Genomic DNA, 17029 nt, shown 5'->3' with positions numbered 1-17029 from the left:
GTGCTCCGGCTGCGCAGCGCCGGCCCCTTCCCCTATCAGCGGGAAGGGATGGTTGAGTCCGGCGGCAGCGGCTTCTCGTGTGGCTGGCAGCCGCTCCGCTGCGCTGCCTGCGCTGCTCTCGCCGCGATCCCTCCCTCCCTCTCCTCTCCTCCTCCTTCTTCTCCTCCTCCTCTTCCTCGCACTCCCCGCATCCCTCTCCTGCCGCCGCCGCCGCCGCTGGCCGGCTCTCCCCGCCGGCGGCCGTGCACGCCGCGCTGCCGCGGCCCCGGGCGCGCCTCCCCTCCCTCCGTGCGCGCCCTCCCCTCCCCTGGGCGGGCGGCGGGCCGGCGGCGCCGGGGCTCCGCGGGCGCTGAGCGGCGCAGCCCCGGCGCGGCGCGGGACTGATGCTGTCTGAGAGCAGAGCCGAGCGAGCCGCCCGCGCAGTCCTGCAGGAGGCGCCGGGCGCTGCGCGGCGCTCGGGACCCGGACCGCTCCTCTCCGCCTCTCCTCGCCCTGTGGTGGTTATTTGGCGCTGTCCTTAGCCCCGCTGCCGCTCGGAGGACACGGTCGCAGCCGAGAAGAGCCACCGGGGGTTTTGCGTGAGAGTGTGTGTGTGTGTGGAATAACTGCAGACATGACTGCGTGGAAGAAATTCAAGTCTCTGCTGGTTTTCTGCGCGGGGCTCCTCACTGCAGCTCAGGGTAAGATTCGGGTTTCTTGCTCTGGATTCGTGTAGGCTGTGGTTACGGCACTGATTCCCCCCTCAGCTAAATCCCTGCCGCTCGGTTGAGCTCTCTCCCTCGCTTCGTTTCTGCGCCGGGAAACAGCAGGCTCTTCGAGCCCGGTCTCCCTTCTCCCTGCCTCCCACCTCCCGCTGGTGTTCCCCGAGGGCTCGGCTCCTGGCCGGTCACTTCCCCTGGGAGAAGGCAGCCCCCCGGCGTTGGGCAGCAGCCGCTGCGGCGCCGCGAGCGGAACCGCGCGCATCCAGCCGCCTGGGCAGCGCCGGAGTTTGGGAACACTTCTCTCCCCGCGCACGCACGAACGGCACTCGCTGCCGTGTGAGGGACAGTCCCCGAGCTGGCAAGTTTGGATCTCCCCTCCTCCCGCCTCCCCGGCTTTTGCCGTGCTCGGGGGGAGCGCGGAGTGGGTGGCCGCGGAGAGCCGCCCCCGCCTGCCTTCAGCCGGCTCCGCTCCCCGCAAGTTGCGCGGAGGCGGGGATGCGGCGTCGGGGACACCTCCGCCAGCTGCCTGCCTGAGGGAAGAGGGCTCCTCTCTCCTCGGCGTGCGGTGGGGAGAGTCTCCCACCCCCAGCTGTGTTTCTCCTTAAAAATCAAGGAGGGAGGAGAAACGAGGGGGTGATGGTGGAGAATTTGGTTACACAACTTCAGTGCTGGCCTCAGCCCCATCACTTGCCTCATCGCTGGAGACAACAACTTCCCCATTATTCACTTCGCCTCTCATTAGCCTTGCGCTTTTTCATGCTGGGAGAGATGCGAGTCTATGTGTTATTGAGAGAGAGAGGGAGGGAGGGAGTGAGGCAGCTCGCAGCTGAGCACCTGTCCCTGTTACAGCCTCTGCTTTCTCCCACCTCGCTCTCGGTTGTTTTGCCTGCCTCCGGGAGGACGGTTTCCCTTGCGATTTGTACTGTCTGAGGCTCCCTTAACCCTTCCAAGGCGCTTTAAATCGTTACCACCATTTTATTTTTCTCGCTGCTTTTTTCGGTGTGGGGGCGGCTGGAGCAGAGGGGAGCAGGGCGCCCGGGTTGGCGGGCGAGGCTGAAGCCTTCCCCGTCCGGCGGGTGCCTACGGCCGGGTCCCCTTGGCCGCCCGGGAGGCACGGCATGGTGCCCCCGCTTCCGGCCGTGATCCGCAGGAAAAAGCGGTGGGAGGCCAGCCCGTGCTCCCAGGAGCTGGGCGGGAGCTTTGCCCGGTCCGAAGGATCGGCTGCAGCTCCTCGCCAGCCCGGTGGCATCCATCCCTCTTCTGCCCGGCTCCTGCCGCTGCCGCGGTCCGCAGGGCAACGCCACCCGGCTGCCTCCGCGGGAAGGGAGCGGAGGGGGAGGAAGGCGCACGGCTTTTCTGGGCTGTGAAGCTGCGGCTCCTGGAGACGGGGCTGTGCCCGGCAGCATACGCGGCCCGAGTCGGGCGGGGGCTTCTCGGCGTGGCCGCCCTACCCAACTTCCAGCAACCCCCCCCCCCGCCCCAGGTGCCTCCTTTCCCCGGTGCCCACCCACGCGGGGCTGGGCGGCCGCTCCCATCCCGCACACGTGCCGGGCACGGCGCTGCCCCGGGAGCTGCGGCCGCGGGACGAGGGATAGCTGCGGACACGGCCGCGCCGCGCCCGGGGCGGACCGACACCCCCGACTCATTTGTTAAATACACTGTAGCCGGTTATGTCGTTTGACATTTAAGTGTTTTCTTTTCATGGCTGACAGCACATACGAAAAGCTGGAGGCTGGATCATGGTTATTCAGCGGCGATCCGACGTGTCTTGCTTACATACAAAGGCTTTGCCAGGGACGTTTGGGCACTGCCTCTGATGCTGCTCTGCAGAATGTAATTATACCTGCTTAGTGTGGAGCAGCAACACACCTACTCAAAGGCTGCAAACTGACTTAATATTGAAGTCAAACAACAGGTTGAAGAGGAACCAGCGGGGACAGTTGACATAATTCCTTCCCATTTACTTTCCTAGGCAGTCGAGCATAGGTATCTATATTTAGTCAGATGTAATCCTAAGGCTGAAATTACGTTTATACTTTAGAGAGTGAAAGAACTCCTTCCTTAGTAACATAAAGACACAGGCTTTCAGAAGCATATAAAATTTTAATTATTAGATCATCAGAACTCTGTTTTACCATCCCCTTACCATCAAGTAATTTGGTCACTGTAATAGGAATCCACCCCGGTTTTACTGGGTTTGGGGGTTTTCTGAGAAAAAAAAGAAACAGGTGCTGAATTTCTGGAGGTGTTGCCACAGGTGTTCCCGTATCTTTCAGTAAAATGACAGGTGGGCTGCTTTCTACATTGTTCTTCATTATGAAATGAAATGGAAACTCTTTGTTGCTGTGCAATTTTCTGTAACTTTTTTAAGGAGCAAGGAAGGATGAAAATGAACATTCACTGTGGTAGACTTGAGGTGCAGTTCTGTACATTTCTTTGGACTCATTTCTTCTGATTGATGGATCTGAGTGCTTTGGAAAACATTTGGGGGATTCTTCCCTGTCCATTATGCTTTGAACATCAAGGGAAATTAGTATGGAGGCATTTAAAGGTACCGCTTTCCCAGAAGCTACTCTATCAAAGCAATTACGCTTCAGTAAGACAGACAACATGGTGTTCAGCTCTGCATGTTAAGATGGGCTTATTTGTAGAACCATTTGCTAATTCTGTTACATCATAACAAAAGCAAACATAAAAAACCTATTGATTTGCTTGAAAGACAAAACACATCAGTATCATTTCTGTAAAAATTCTTAGGAAAAAAATGGTGGATTTAGACTGAATTTAGACTAAAATTCAAGAAAAAAAGACTGAAATTTCTTTCTGCTGTGAGCTAAGGTCTGTGTACAATCTATTTTCAAAGCAGAAAGACTAATACTTACAATTGTTCCAGTACATGGTTTCAAGGTAATTTCCTGGTTGTGTTTAGATAACCAACTACAGCACCTTCATTGCCACCTAATTGCCTCAAAAAAAAAGTACATAAGCAGGCTTATGCACAGAGGTATCATCCAGATTAATGGAAAATTCTTTTCTAGAATTAAATCCAGACAGTCAAAGGACTCCCCCATCTACAGTTTAGGATTTTGTTTTAAAAAATAAATAACCCCCAAAACATTTTATGTACCTTCTGTTTGCTGCTATCACTTTGTCAAAATAATTGATATAACTACATCACACAAAGTTGCCACTATATTTAAGGCCTATTTCTGTTGGACTGAAAGTGTTTGTCTCTTTTAAAGTCATACTTTTTTTTCCTCCAAAGCGATTCTTTTCAAACTGTAAAGCTACTGTCTCTGGAGAGGCTTCATTCTCTTCCAGAGAAGACTAAAGCAATTTTAAGAAAAATAAGCTGAAAAAAGGAAATTTTTAGAAGACCATCAGAGCAAGGTGTTGAATGCCCAGCTGCAAACCCAAGTACTCAACTCCATCCCCCAGTGCAGTAAGGAATTTGCCGTAAAAAAGGCAGGACAGAGAATATCCAGCCCTGACCACATAATATTTCAATTTAAGGATGCATTTACTTTTTGGTAAGATCTATCCCATTTTTTTTCATCAAAACATGCATATGATGCCCTTAATTCTGTATAGGGACAGGAAATGTGGTCAATTTGAATATAATATGTTGCAGAGCATATCAGTGCAGCAAAGATTCCCCAAACACTCATTTTAGACTGTTGAACCCATGGTTGAGGTTTGAATTCCCCCCATCAGGCAGTAAAAGTTTATCAATTTCTGTGGTATGTGTGTGTGGAACAGGGTACTGGTGTTAAGAGCTGTAGATGGTATACAGGCACATGGAGGCACGAACACACATTGGACTTTAGGATAAGTTGGAATCTGCGAGGACACTTCAGCACTGTCTGTGATCTGTAGAGATAAGAACCATTTTGCCCATTATCTATACTGCAAATATGTCTGTTTTACTGACTGTCACTCCCATGTCCCTTTATACAGACATGGATGATTTTGATCAGACATAGATTTTTTTGTTTGGGAGGGGCTGCTGACATTTTTTGTTGCCCTGCAAACTGCTTTTTCTATACAAACATGCTAACTCTTCTTTTTATTTTTACTCACTGTGTGGTAGTAATATTATATATGCATTCATATATGCAAGTTTTTAGAACATCTATGGGATTAAGCCTCAATAGTGTTTACACTCATGAAAACTTTGGTTCAAATAAATTAGGCACAATGTGAAACTGTAAATATATTTGAGCTATGCATTCAAGATGTGCCATGCTCTATAGAAAGGCTGAAAAGTCTCAGGGACCACTGTTTTCAACTTTTTCAAGGCATTCAATCTGTACACTGGCACGTTAAACTCCCTCTTGTAACCTTTCCTTGGAGAAGTAACTGCTTGATAGTGTGACTATATAAAACCTCCAGTGGATTTAAAGATAAGATGTAATTTCATTTTGCTCAAATCTGTATTGAACCATTGTGTTCCTCTTTGACCATGATGACATTATTCTGCTAGCAAGCAGCTTTCAGTGTAAGCACAGATACCGCAGCGTAGTGCCAGGCTGCCTGTAGCCGGCAGGGGATGCAGTGTGGAAAGGGGAGTTGCTGGTTTAACTATACAATCCACATGTGAGACGTGATCTCTAATAAAACTCAAGCATACAACTGGATTCAAATCAGGGTCTCCGGTTAAGAATCTGGCCCCTGGTTCCATATGGCTGCAAAATTAGCGAGATTAGACTGAGCTAAATTGGATGTTCTTCCAATTTTTGCAGTGAACAAAGAATAAGAATCATATGGAAATTCTCCTAATGTGTATGAGTCACTTTCTTTTACTTAGAAGTTTTACTTTTCTATGTCAGCTTCAATTTCCTTTAAACCATTTTTATCAGCCGCCAACTTTTGAAATAGGGAAAAATGCCATTAATGCCTGAGGAAACCTGTGAGATCTTACTTTGTCCTGACACATCTTTGTTCTGGCTAGATGAAAGACTTCACTCCACTATGTGACATTTCTATTGCATTTAAGAAAATCTACACTGTATTTGTTATAAGCATTTCTCAATGGCATAACTATTTAATCAAATTACTTGGGCTACTGCTAGTGTTGTATTGACACACCAGGGCAAACATATACGAGTTGTCTACATTTAGTAATTGAATGGTAAATGGAGACAGGCGTACACTGGAAACTCTTAGAAGAGTTATGATTACAAGAGTAATAGCATCTAACAGCTAATAATGTCTTACTTGCTCAGAATTTTTTCCACATTTCTTTCTCATACGAAAAAAAAAAAAGAAAATGACAACAGTTGCTTGCCATTTTTACCCAGAGGACACATTCAGTTAAAAGGAGAGATCGAGATTTAATCACTGTTATATTGCTGATGATTAACCAGAATTCCTCATGATTAATCAGAATATCATCAATGATTTGCTTTTAGCAAAAGATAAGCAAAAAACCCCCCACTTTCTAGCAATTATAGTAATGCTTTAATTTTCAGCATAAAAATCACAGTTGATTTACACCTTTTTAATTATTAAAGTATGCATTCTTGCATATTCTGAAATAGTGATTTGAGTTCCTTCAAATAAATTTCTTGTCTCATCCCTGTCAAGTAAAAGGTAACTTCAGACAGTTATGAGGGCTTAATTCTGCTGCAGTGGAAACTGAAATTTTTATTTATTTCAGAATTAGCTCAACTGCTCTGTTTTGAACAGATTGCTATTCCAAAAAAGCCAGGCACAGTAGATAGTGCAGTGCAATAGTGGAATCAGACCCTGTTTAATTTGATCTCTTGTGGCTGAGAACTTCTGGCAATGTTTGTACCCATGTATGACTTTGAAAATGGAAAATAGGTGAATCTGAGCAACCAACCTTGATAATATAAAAATATTTATGTATATATGGAATTAATTTGTTTTTAAATGGTATCTCTGAGCATCTGACCTCTATTTTGCTTCCTTTTTTTTTATCTCTGCATTTTCCTTATGAAGAAGTTATGAAGAACAATACACAGAGAAACACAGTATCATTTTAGTCTTCAGATATTTTATGTATCTCTTATGGTATCCCACAGATACCGAAGTACAGAATCATGTTCCACATTCATGTCTTCCTTGTACAGTGGCTTTGCAAAAGAAACATTTTCAGCACTGCAACTGACAGAGACCTGAATAAATAATAATGAATAAAACTTTTTATGCAGTGTTTGTTTTGAAAAGTTGCATGAAATATGGTCAGCATTTTAAAATTACATTTTGCAGCACTTGCTTCATGCCTTAGGTTCAATTTCAAGGCAATGATTCTTTCATGCAATTTTGCCAAACATGAAGTTTTTCTTATTTTTTGTATTTTTTCATCCTTGCCTGAAAGTTTTCTTTGCCTTTTTTTACTAGAGAATAATTTCTAAATATATATTTGAGTGTTTTTATTGAAATGTTATAATTCTCTTATTTGCAACAAACTTTTGACATTTGTCACAGAGCAGATCTGGGTCTAGGGATGTATCTTTCCCTCATCAGTCCTATGATTTGGAGGTCAGACATAGCCACGATACAATATTGCATAAATAATTGTTTATTTTCTTTGCCCTCTATTACTTGCCGTCTTGTGTTTGCATACAAACCCCAAAAGAATACAAATATTCAAATCTTTATTTTGCTTTCACCGGTGCTGAAACGCCAGAAACTTACAGTGCACCGGGAACAAAAGCACGGCCAGCCTTGACCTGTACTTAAAGCTTATGTTAAAAGGTGGGCCTAAACACACTGGGGACCACAATCAGGTTATTGTCTATTTTAGATACTGGTCCAGATGCAGCTTGGATTTAAAACGTCTTCACTGTGCTTGCAGTGCCTGCTGCTGAAATGGATGGGGGAGCTTGGCTCCCTTTCCATAGTGTATCTGCAATACATGAACGAGAACTTGGGTTTGGCTTTGGGTGCCGTGCTTGAGCTTAGAACTTGCCTTTTGTGAGTGCATCAGGGTTCTGTCTGAAGTCCTAAGGCGTGTAGCAAACACCATGTAACTTGGGACCCACATCACACTGCTGGTGTACAACACAGATAGAGGGCAAGGAACAGGGAAGTCATCTTGTCAGGAAGCAGCTGATGTTGGAAATCAGGTGGCTAGGTATTGCAGGAGTATACACGAGCTCACAGAACCTGCCTTGCCCTGAACCTTAGCAAAAAAAAAAAAAAAAAAAAAAAAAAAAAAAAAAAAAAAAAAAAAAAAAAAAAAAAAAAAAAAAAAAAAAAAAAAAAAAAAAAAAAAAAAAAAAAAAAAAAAAAAAAAAAAAAAAAAAAAAAAAAAAAAAAAAAAAAAAAAAAAAAAAAAAAAAGGCGTGTGATTGTGAGGATAAGAAAAGGAAGGAAAGAGCATACTTGAAGAAAAGTGAAAATTTTGAAAAAGCCATTTGAATAAAATAATAGTTTAACTTATTTTTAGACTAATTTTGCATGCTTCTGGTTGTGAAACAAATGGTCATGACAAATCCCACTGTTCTCATTAATGTCCGTGGGATATCAATGCAGAAGCTGACTGCTTTCAAGTGACTAAGTACACTATTTTAGCTTTGCCCCAGCAGCCAGATTCTCTATTGGTATCCCGCTGATGTTTCTTATAATACATAGATTGAGTCATACCAAGCATTTTTTTGAGGGGGGAGAAAATGTTTTATAATTCACTTTCAGAACCTCAGTTCAATCAAATAGCTGCTAATATCACAATCTGTGACTCTGCATTTGCAGACATCTCTCTTGATAAAGTAAATTGATTTTCTTTATCTTAGCATGTAAATATCCTCAACACACACTTTTACCCCTTGTTTGCAGTGGTTCTAACACTGAAGAAAGTAGTGTTAATACATTTTATGAAGTCAACAGTGGGAGAAGTAGTAGCATTTTGATCGTGAGCTGTGCTCAAACATTTCTGTCTTGCTTTATTGTGAAACCTATATAGGGGAGACTTTATTATGATATTTAATTGCCATAAATGAAAATACAGTAATTTTCCTTTCTCTTTTCCAGGTGCATAAAAATCTGCCAGTTGCAGAAAAAAAAAAAAAAAGCATTTTGCTGTGCAGAACTAGGTACATTGGACATAGAGTCTAATAGTAAACTAAGTAGTTTGGGTTGCCTTTTATCAGATTTTGACCACTTAGGATAGAATCCAAAGGTTGGGGAACTCACAGGAAAAAAATTAATCTCATTAACTTTAAAGGATTTTGAATCTGGCCTTTATTATAGCCACATGTAACACAGAGAACTTGCATTGAAACAAGGATGCTGGAACAAATTTAATAATAATAAAGAAAATTCAAACTCTTAGTTATCATTAATATGAATTGTTATGAAATTGACCACAGAAATGCTGTTTAGAATCATAGAACGGTTTGTATTGGAAAGGACCTTAAAGGTCTCCCCAGAGACTTCTCCAGGCTGAACAGTCCCAACTCTCTCAGCCTGCCTTTGTAGGAGGGGTACTCCAGGCCTGTGTTCATCTTTGTGGCCTCCTCTACACTTATTCCAACAGGTCTACGTTCTAATTATGTCAGGGGTCCCAGAGATGGACACAGTACTGCCGGTGGGTCTCATGAGAGGGAAGTAGGGGCAGAATCCCATCCATTGACCTGCTGCCCACACTGGATTCTATTGGTGTTCTGGGCTGCAAGTGCACAGGCCCACATCTCAAGCCTGGCCTGGCTGGATGGCATCCCTTCCCTCCAGCCTGTAGACTGCACCATGCAACTTGGTGTCATTTACATGGAAGATAAATCGTGCCCCAAAATTTTTTGACCTATCTGATTTGTATTTCACTCCACTGGCTTTTACCAGATATGTAATTTATTTGGTTCTTAGGGGAGATTAACCTTTAATTGCTTTCTTTAGCAACATTTAGTAAACAGACTGATAGCATGGAGATGATCTATGCAAACAGCAAAGAAAAATTTCTTCAACTCATGTTGCCATGACAATTCGGATTTTTCTTGTCAACTCCTGAGAAGCTTCGAAGTAATTTCTTTAAAGCAATGAATCAGGGGATATTTTGGAAATTGAAGTTGCTCTCTTTTTTTCAATTTAGTATCATTTAACACAGTAAGGGGCCTGACCCAGAAGATTTTAAGATCTACAAACAATAACTGTTGCAAAAAATATAGCATCATGTAACTCTCTTTGTGGATCTCTGATGATTTACACCAGCAGTGAAGCTGACTTTAGATACTTTATCAAGAGATTTAGATTTTGTTTATTAAACTATATGATAATAATAAATAGTTATCATAAAAATAATAATGAATAACGATGAGTGGAGGGGCCAGCTTATAGCTGTCGTTTTGATCTTCAGGACAATATTTTGTCTTGCAGCTATTTTGATTTTAGAAGATTACAGAAGAATTATAGAACAAAGAAGGACTAAACATTTTTTTTTTTTACAGTTACAATTATAAATTAGTTCACTGAGTGAAGAATAAAATCAAAAGGCTGCTGTCCACATATTTAAATTACTATCCAAGATAAGTCTGGTACACAGTGTTATTAGTAATTGAACTGAATGTCTTTCTTTTTATTTGTTTCAATTGAAATAGCCTGTTTTGAAAAAAAAAAACACCTAAAACTAGTCCAAACTAGTTTAATTTAATTCTTAAGAAATAAATTACTGGCTTAATGAGGTATTTCTTAGGCTGCTGTTAGCAGTGATGAAAACATTGTAAACGAAAAGAAAATTTGAAGTGCTGTTTCTGCTGGGAAAATAGGTTTCTCTGTGTAGAAGATAAGAAAAGTAGATCAGTAATGGTTTTCATTTTAAAATGTTCGTGGCAGATGATGGCTACTGTGTTGGTGTACTTTGTTTACCACTTTGCAATAGATTTGAGATGAGTCATATCACATTAGAAGGAAAATTGAGAAGTTGTTTTGTCAAAGGGAATTCAGTTTTCCTTTTTTGTCATATATACTCAAATTATTAGTTCTATTTAAACAGAGAAATCTAATTGATTTTTGTATAAGTGTTTATTCTTGTGGTTTCCATAAATCTGAGTTCCTCTTGCTAGAAATGGTAAGTGCAGATCTATCATTTCTATATACTGGATAAGGTGATTGACCTGGAATCTTCTGTCAGTTCTCCTCATGCATCTTCTTTAAAGTCTTAGTAATTTTATTTTTAAGTGAGTTTCTACCACAATAATGTCAACATCTACAAGCTTTCTGTTTTGCACAAGCCTTTCTACCCCCTTGCCTTCAGAATGGGAGTTGACATAGTAAGGACTATAGGATGGCTTCTCAAGATTTCACGTTATATAGAAATTATCATTTCTGTCTTATTTCCTTATTGACTTTGTAAGTCCACTTTACTGATAATGCATCTCAGTGTATCCACAGTGTTAGGAAAAATGGTACTTAGAGGAATATTTGATAAACAGAATTGTGTGTGGAATACTTATGATACATCAGGTCATGGGCATTCAGCAGGAAAAACAACTTTCCTTTGCAAAATATCTGATGGAAGAGGAGATCCGTTTGTTGAATAAAATAACGTGCATATTGAACAATAAAACATGTCTGAGCTCATTTTACCTGCAAAACAAGCTTTAGTGTCAAGTTTAAGGATTTACTTTTACACTTGAGAATCATCATAACCTGAATGCAATACACTGCTGTAAAGAGAATGGATAGACAACAGTATTAAGCATTTACTACTGTTACCTCCCAGGTAGTTCCTGAATTAAGCAAAGTTTCCAGACCTATTGTTGTTATTTTTTTAGGAAGAAGAGATTCCTCAAGGGAAGTTTGTTTTTCTTTAAAACTGCTTTACTTAAGTAATTCTGTGTATTTAGAAAAAAAAGAACAAACCAACCTGGATCTGATGTAACCTGGAACAAAACATTTGTGACTACAAAGCGAACATTAAACTCAGCAGCAAATCAGAATTCGTAGTAGAGGCGATTCACAGACTACTGGCTATGCTGCATAATGGAGGCTGCTGTCCTGGACCAGAATTTAAAGCCAGAAAAAAAAGTCCCACTTCCACTTATATTTCCTCTATGAGTATTCATAATTTTTACATTTATCCCCTATTGTTGGTAACTAAGTGCAGTTCCTTGGGGCTCCATTTTTCTTTCTAAGAAGCAGGCTGTTTCTAAGGAATGGACAGGCTCTGGTGGAAAAATTATCTACCCAGTTTTACCACTGTAGAATAGGTCCAAAATGTCTTTTGATGTTGTGCATTGCTCTGCAGACCATATATGCAGGATGGATGTATATTTGTGCAAATATTTTGAATGTACTTTGTCACTGCACTCGGTTTGTATAGCCAGATTTTGATAGAGGGGATGCTTTAGGGGTGGTTTCTGTCAGAAGATTGTAGAAGCTTCCCCCATGTCCAGGAGAGCCAATGCCACCTGGTTTGAAAATGTATGTGCCGCTGGCCAAAGCTGAGACCACCAGCAATGGTGGTAGCGCCTCTGGAAGAACACAGTTAAGAAGAGGGAAATAACCTGTGCAATGGTAACTGCAGCTGGCAAAGGGGAGTGAGAATATAGGAGAGGAACAACTCTGCAGACACCCAAGTCAGTGAAGAAGGGGAAGGAGGTGTTCTAGGTGCCAGAGAGAGATTCCTCTGCAGCCCATGGTGCAGCCCATGGTGAGACAGCTGTGCCTCTGCAGCCCATGGAGTTTCTGCTGCCCCTGCAGCCCATGGGGAAACAGAGATCCACCTGCAGTCTGTGAAGGACCATAAGCTGGAGCAGGTGGATGCCTGAAGGAGGCTGTGATCCTGTGATGTTGCAGGCTCCTGTCAGGACCTTTGAATCCATGGAGAGAGTAGCTCACATTGGAGCAGGTTTGTTGTCAGGACTTGTGACCCCACAGGGGACCCACAGAGCAGTCTGTTCCTGAAGGACTGCACCCCATGGAAGGGACCTATGCTGGAGCAGATTGTGAAGAACTGCAGCTCATGGGAAGGAGCTTCTCATTTCAGAGAAGTTCATGGAGGACTGTCTCCCATGAGAGAGACCCCATGCTGAAGCAGGGGAAGAGTATGAGTCCTCCTGAGGAAGAAGGAGTGGCAGAGACAACTCTGTGTGATGAACTGACTGTAACACACATTCTCTGTTCCTCTGCACTGCTGGGAGGAGGAGGTAGAGAAAATATCAGGGGTGAAGTTGAGCCCTGGAAGAAGGAAAGGTGGGGGAAGGTGTTTTAAGACTTGGGGTTATTTCTTATTATCCTACTTTGATTTGATTGTTAATAAACTAAACTAATTTCCCTGAGTTGAGTCTCTTTTGCCTGTGATGGTAACTGGTGAGTGATCTATCCCTGTCCTTATCTTGATCCCTGAGCCTTTCCATTATATTTTCTCTCACCTGTCCCGCTGAGGAGGGAAGTGATAGAGCAGCTTTGGTGGGAACCCGACATCCAGCGAGGGACAGCCCAGCACAGTCACATAACACTAGTAGTTCCAAGTACAGTTTTGTAAAGCAGAAGCATTTTTTGTGATTGCCTCAACAGCACTTAGCTGCTCAGATCTACTCAGTTATGCTGCTGTTGTCTTATGTATTGTCCCAAAAGAGCAATGTGCATAAGAGTCAGGTCCCCTGAGGGTAAAAAAATCAATTAAAACAAGAAACTACTCTTTTATGCTGGAAGGATAGTGTACTGCCCCCTGTGAAAAAATGAGCCATTATGGTGACGGACTGTGTCAGGTGAAAGATGAGCATTCAGCATAGACAGCCGATGGAAATCATTCTTGTTTTTCTTTGACACGTTATTCAATAGTACCATTGAAGAAGATAAGGTATCTCAGAAAGAAGCTACACGTGAAAAAGTATGACAGCATTTAATGGGGGTTTCAGTCAGGGCTACTTTTTTTTTTTTAAGTCAATTCTTATTCTTGTCATTTGCCTTCTTCCACTTCTTTTTTTCTTGAATATTTTGTCTATGATTATATTTATTCCTAAAGTCTATTAGGCAGTGACATGATTTATCAATTTATTTTATGGTATATCCTGTAGCATAGGGAGCCATCATACAAATGATTATCATCATCATCATCATGGCTGGGCTTTGCGAATGAAGATTTGAGAAAGGCTCTACCCACACTTGCTACAAGCTTGCTGATGGCTAAAAAGGCCAATGCAAGATAGACAAGTCCGGTTGCAGAAGGTGCAGCAGAAAGACTCCCCAGGTGATATCGACAAGACGCGATTCTTTCTGCGTTGTCTTTTCTCCTCGAGAGTGATCCTGCGTGTGTTCTCAAAAGCAGCAGCAGCATTATAGATGGTGTGTCTCCAGGCCTCCCGATTGGAGGCCAGGGTAGACCAATGGTGGTGATCAATATGGCCAAGGCTGAGGGATTGTTTCAGGCAGTCCTTGTATCTCCTCTTCGGGGCTCCTCTCTTGCGGCAGCCAGTGGCAAGTTCCTCATAGAGCACGATCTTAGGGAGGCGATGGTCCTGCATCCTGGAGACATGCCCTGCCCAGCGCAGCTGAGTTCTCAGCAGCATGGCCTCAATGCTTGTGACTGCTGCCTGTTCAAGGACAGACGTGTTGGTCACATAGTCAGTCCAGTGGATGTTAAGAATTGTATGGAGGCAGCGCTGGTGGAAGCGTTCTAAGAGACGCAAGTGGTGCCGGTAAATGACCCATAATTCAGAACCATATAAAAGAGTAGACAGTACAACATAGAGAAAATGGAATGACATGGACAACATTGTGGTAGGAAGCTTAAGTCTGGGGAGTATTGTTTCCTGCATGACCAGAATTAAACAAAAAACTTTGTCTTCTGAAACCTAGGCTGTAGGAGCTTTCCTGTATTTTACAGAGGACATACCCTGCTTAGTTAACTCATAGCCATCAATAATTATTCAGGTTTTTTTTCTGATTTCCTTTACTGGCATTTGTCTTGCTGGAGAGCAGTACATGATCAGCTTCCCTTATTGTCACCAGTAACACAGGCATACTGATGTAGTCTTACTAAGCAGAACTGGTAAAAGCTCAAAACTTGAAATGTCTCTTGGCAACTTTCCTTAGTGGAAGTCCTGGTACCACTACTGCAAAAGTCTGATATGGTCTCATAAATAACGACTGGTGCCCTCATGGGCACGGCAGTTCAGCTGCTGGGCTGATACCGGCATTATGCTGACACGCTGAAAATCGCATCTTTTATCTTGTAGGACTGGCAGGGCTGGCACCATCAGATTTGCATAATTAAACACTATTTCTCTTTTTTCTTCCCTTACATTGTTTAAAATTTTCTCTTTGCAGAGCTTATCTTTCTTGTTCCAGTCACTATTATTTCCTCTGTTGCTGAAGGAGTATAAGAAACCTTCTTTATTATTCTCCTACATGGCTGTTTAACATTCCCAGGGAGGAAGGGGCCTGGGGTCTAATCTGTGATGACTCCTGCACTAGGGGCAACCAGCACAAAGGCTGAAGATGGGCACTCTTCAAACCTGAATTAAGTCAGGGACATAAACTGTGCCCAGATTTTGTGTACGTCTTATGAATTTGGTTAAATTTCAGTCTTCACATATTTAAAAATGCAAAAAGTGTCACATCAAATCAGACCAAAATAACCTCTATCTGACAATGGCCATTAGCAAAAGCATAGAAAAAAAAATACAGGAAGCAAGATATAGACAGGCTTTTATGTTTTAACAGCCTCTGGCCAGTTTAGAGAACTCTTAGCCAAAGGTTGCATCTATGTTCAACATCCATCAACAAATTTAACCTTCATGAATCTGTTCTTGAATCTATTCATAATTCAGACTACCACACTATTTTCTGACAATCTGTTTTACAATTTAATTCCTGCTGTGTGGAAAAACTTGTTTTGAGGCTTCTATGTGCTCATTTCCTTGAGCACTTCCAGATCCTCAGAAATACTTTACCTACACAGAACATATGATAGATAGGAAGGAATTATGTAAATCTATAAATTACATACTGTTCCCGCATACACCTAAAAAATCCATATGGATATTTAGAGTAACTTCAATCAATACTAATGGATGTTTCCTAAGTGCATTTCTCGTAATTTTTAATGATCATGATATTGTCCTCAGTGCTGCTGATGCACTTAAATGAATAATAGTCTGTATTTTGTTATAAACAGCCACTTGCCTTTATCTCACCATCCCATTACATGTTTTTTTATTCTCATAATAATATTTTATTGTTTTCTTCCCAATAAATAGTAAAGACTGTACATCGTGACCATCTGGATGACAGATTCAACATTTTGCCCTATAAGAGACTTCTGGAGGACCAACAGAGAAAATGCTTAGAAAATTAGGTCCTGGTGGGAAATGAATACATCAAACCAGATGCTTGGTGATCTAAGCACCTCTTCTACTGATGTTGACCTCCATGGAGTGTGTTAGTAGCTCACTGATAATATAAGGTGCACTAAATAGTAGATTCATCTTCCATACATGCTGTTTACCCCTCTGTGGTCCAGTGTTTCACTGGTTGCCAGTCATAGCTTAATGGGTTCTGATGAATGGGTTTCTGCAAAGATTAGGGAAATGCTACAAGCATTTCTGTTAGAAAAAGTTTAGAATTATAGAATCATAGAACTAACTGGGTTGGAAGAGACCTCCGAGATCATCAAGTCCAACCCTTGATCCAACCCCACTGTGATTAGTAGATCATGGCACTCAGTGCCACATCCAGCCTCATCTTAAAAACCTCCAGGGATGGTGAATCCACCACCTCTCTGGGCAGGCCATTCCAATGCCTGATTACTCTCTCTGTAAAGAACTTCTTTCTAACATCCAACCTAAACCTCCCCTGGCAGAGCTTAAGCTCGTGCCCTCTTGTCCTACTGCTGAATGCCTTGGAGAAGTGACCGACCCCCACCTGGCTACAACCTCCTTTCAGGTAGTTGTAGAGAGTGATGAAGTCACCCCTGAGCCTCCTCTTCTCCAGACTAGGAAGAAGTCTGTTGTACTGAGAACACTGAATCCACTTCATCCTTAGAAATCAACCAATTTCTACCCTTACAAACCCCAGATTTGGAACAAATTGTGAAAAAAAAACCACAAAAAGACATTGAAAATTCTGTTCCTAGATAGAGACTTACCTTAAACCTTAAAACATGCGAGATATTCCGTGAGTTCAAATCCATAGGCTTCTGATTGCAGTTTCATGTTAGAAAATTTGTCACTGTCTGAAAAAGAATTTTTTCTCTTGTTCCCTAAGACAGTAGTCTTCCTACAGGCCTTTAAGATGTCTGTACAGGATGTACACATTCTGCCTTTCCCCTTTATTTTACCTCTTGCTGTCAGGACTGTCAGTAGAAAAACTTACCAGCATCATAAAAACAAAACAAAGTAATGCAAGTAAGTAATCAGCAAGAG

At 42.5% G+C, this 17029-nt stretch overlaps 1 protein-coding gene across 1 annotated transcript in view; it reads left to right on the top strand.

The window, feature by feature from the left end:
• Nucleotides 1-398: 398 nt before the first annotated feature.
• Nucleotides 399-17029, top strand: part of LOC114065055 (CUB and sushi domain-containing protein 1-like) — a gene marked incomplete at its 3' end in the record, with an annotated part of 214701 nt that continues 198070 nt past the window's right edge. Inside the window, exon 1 of the mRNA XM_027898639.1 lies at nucleotides 399-680. Coding sequence (XP_027754440.1) covers nucleotides 614-680 — 67 coding nt within the window. The remainder of the gene's footprint in view (nucleotides 681-17029) is intronic.

This window comes from Empidonax traillii, unplaced genomic scaffold, assembly GCF_003031625.1.
Source record: "Empidonax traillii isolate 1590-97213 ecotype Southwest subspecies unplaced genomic scaffold, ASM303162v1 scaffold610:size386148, whole genome shotgun sequence".
In the NCBI taxonomy this organism is placed as follows: domain Eukaryota; kingdom Metazoa; phylum Chordata; class Aves; order Passeriformes; family Tyrannidae; genus Empidonax; species Empidonax traillii.
The sequence above is the reverse complement of the archived record's forward strand: the minus strand, read 5'-3'. Positions and strand labels throughout refer to the sequence as shown.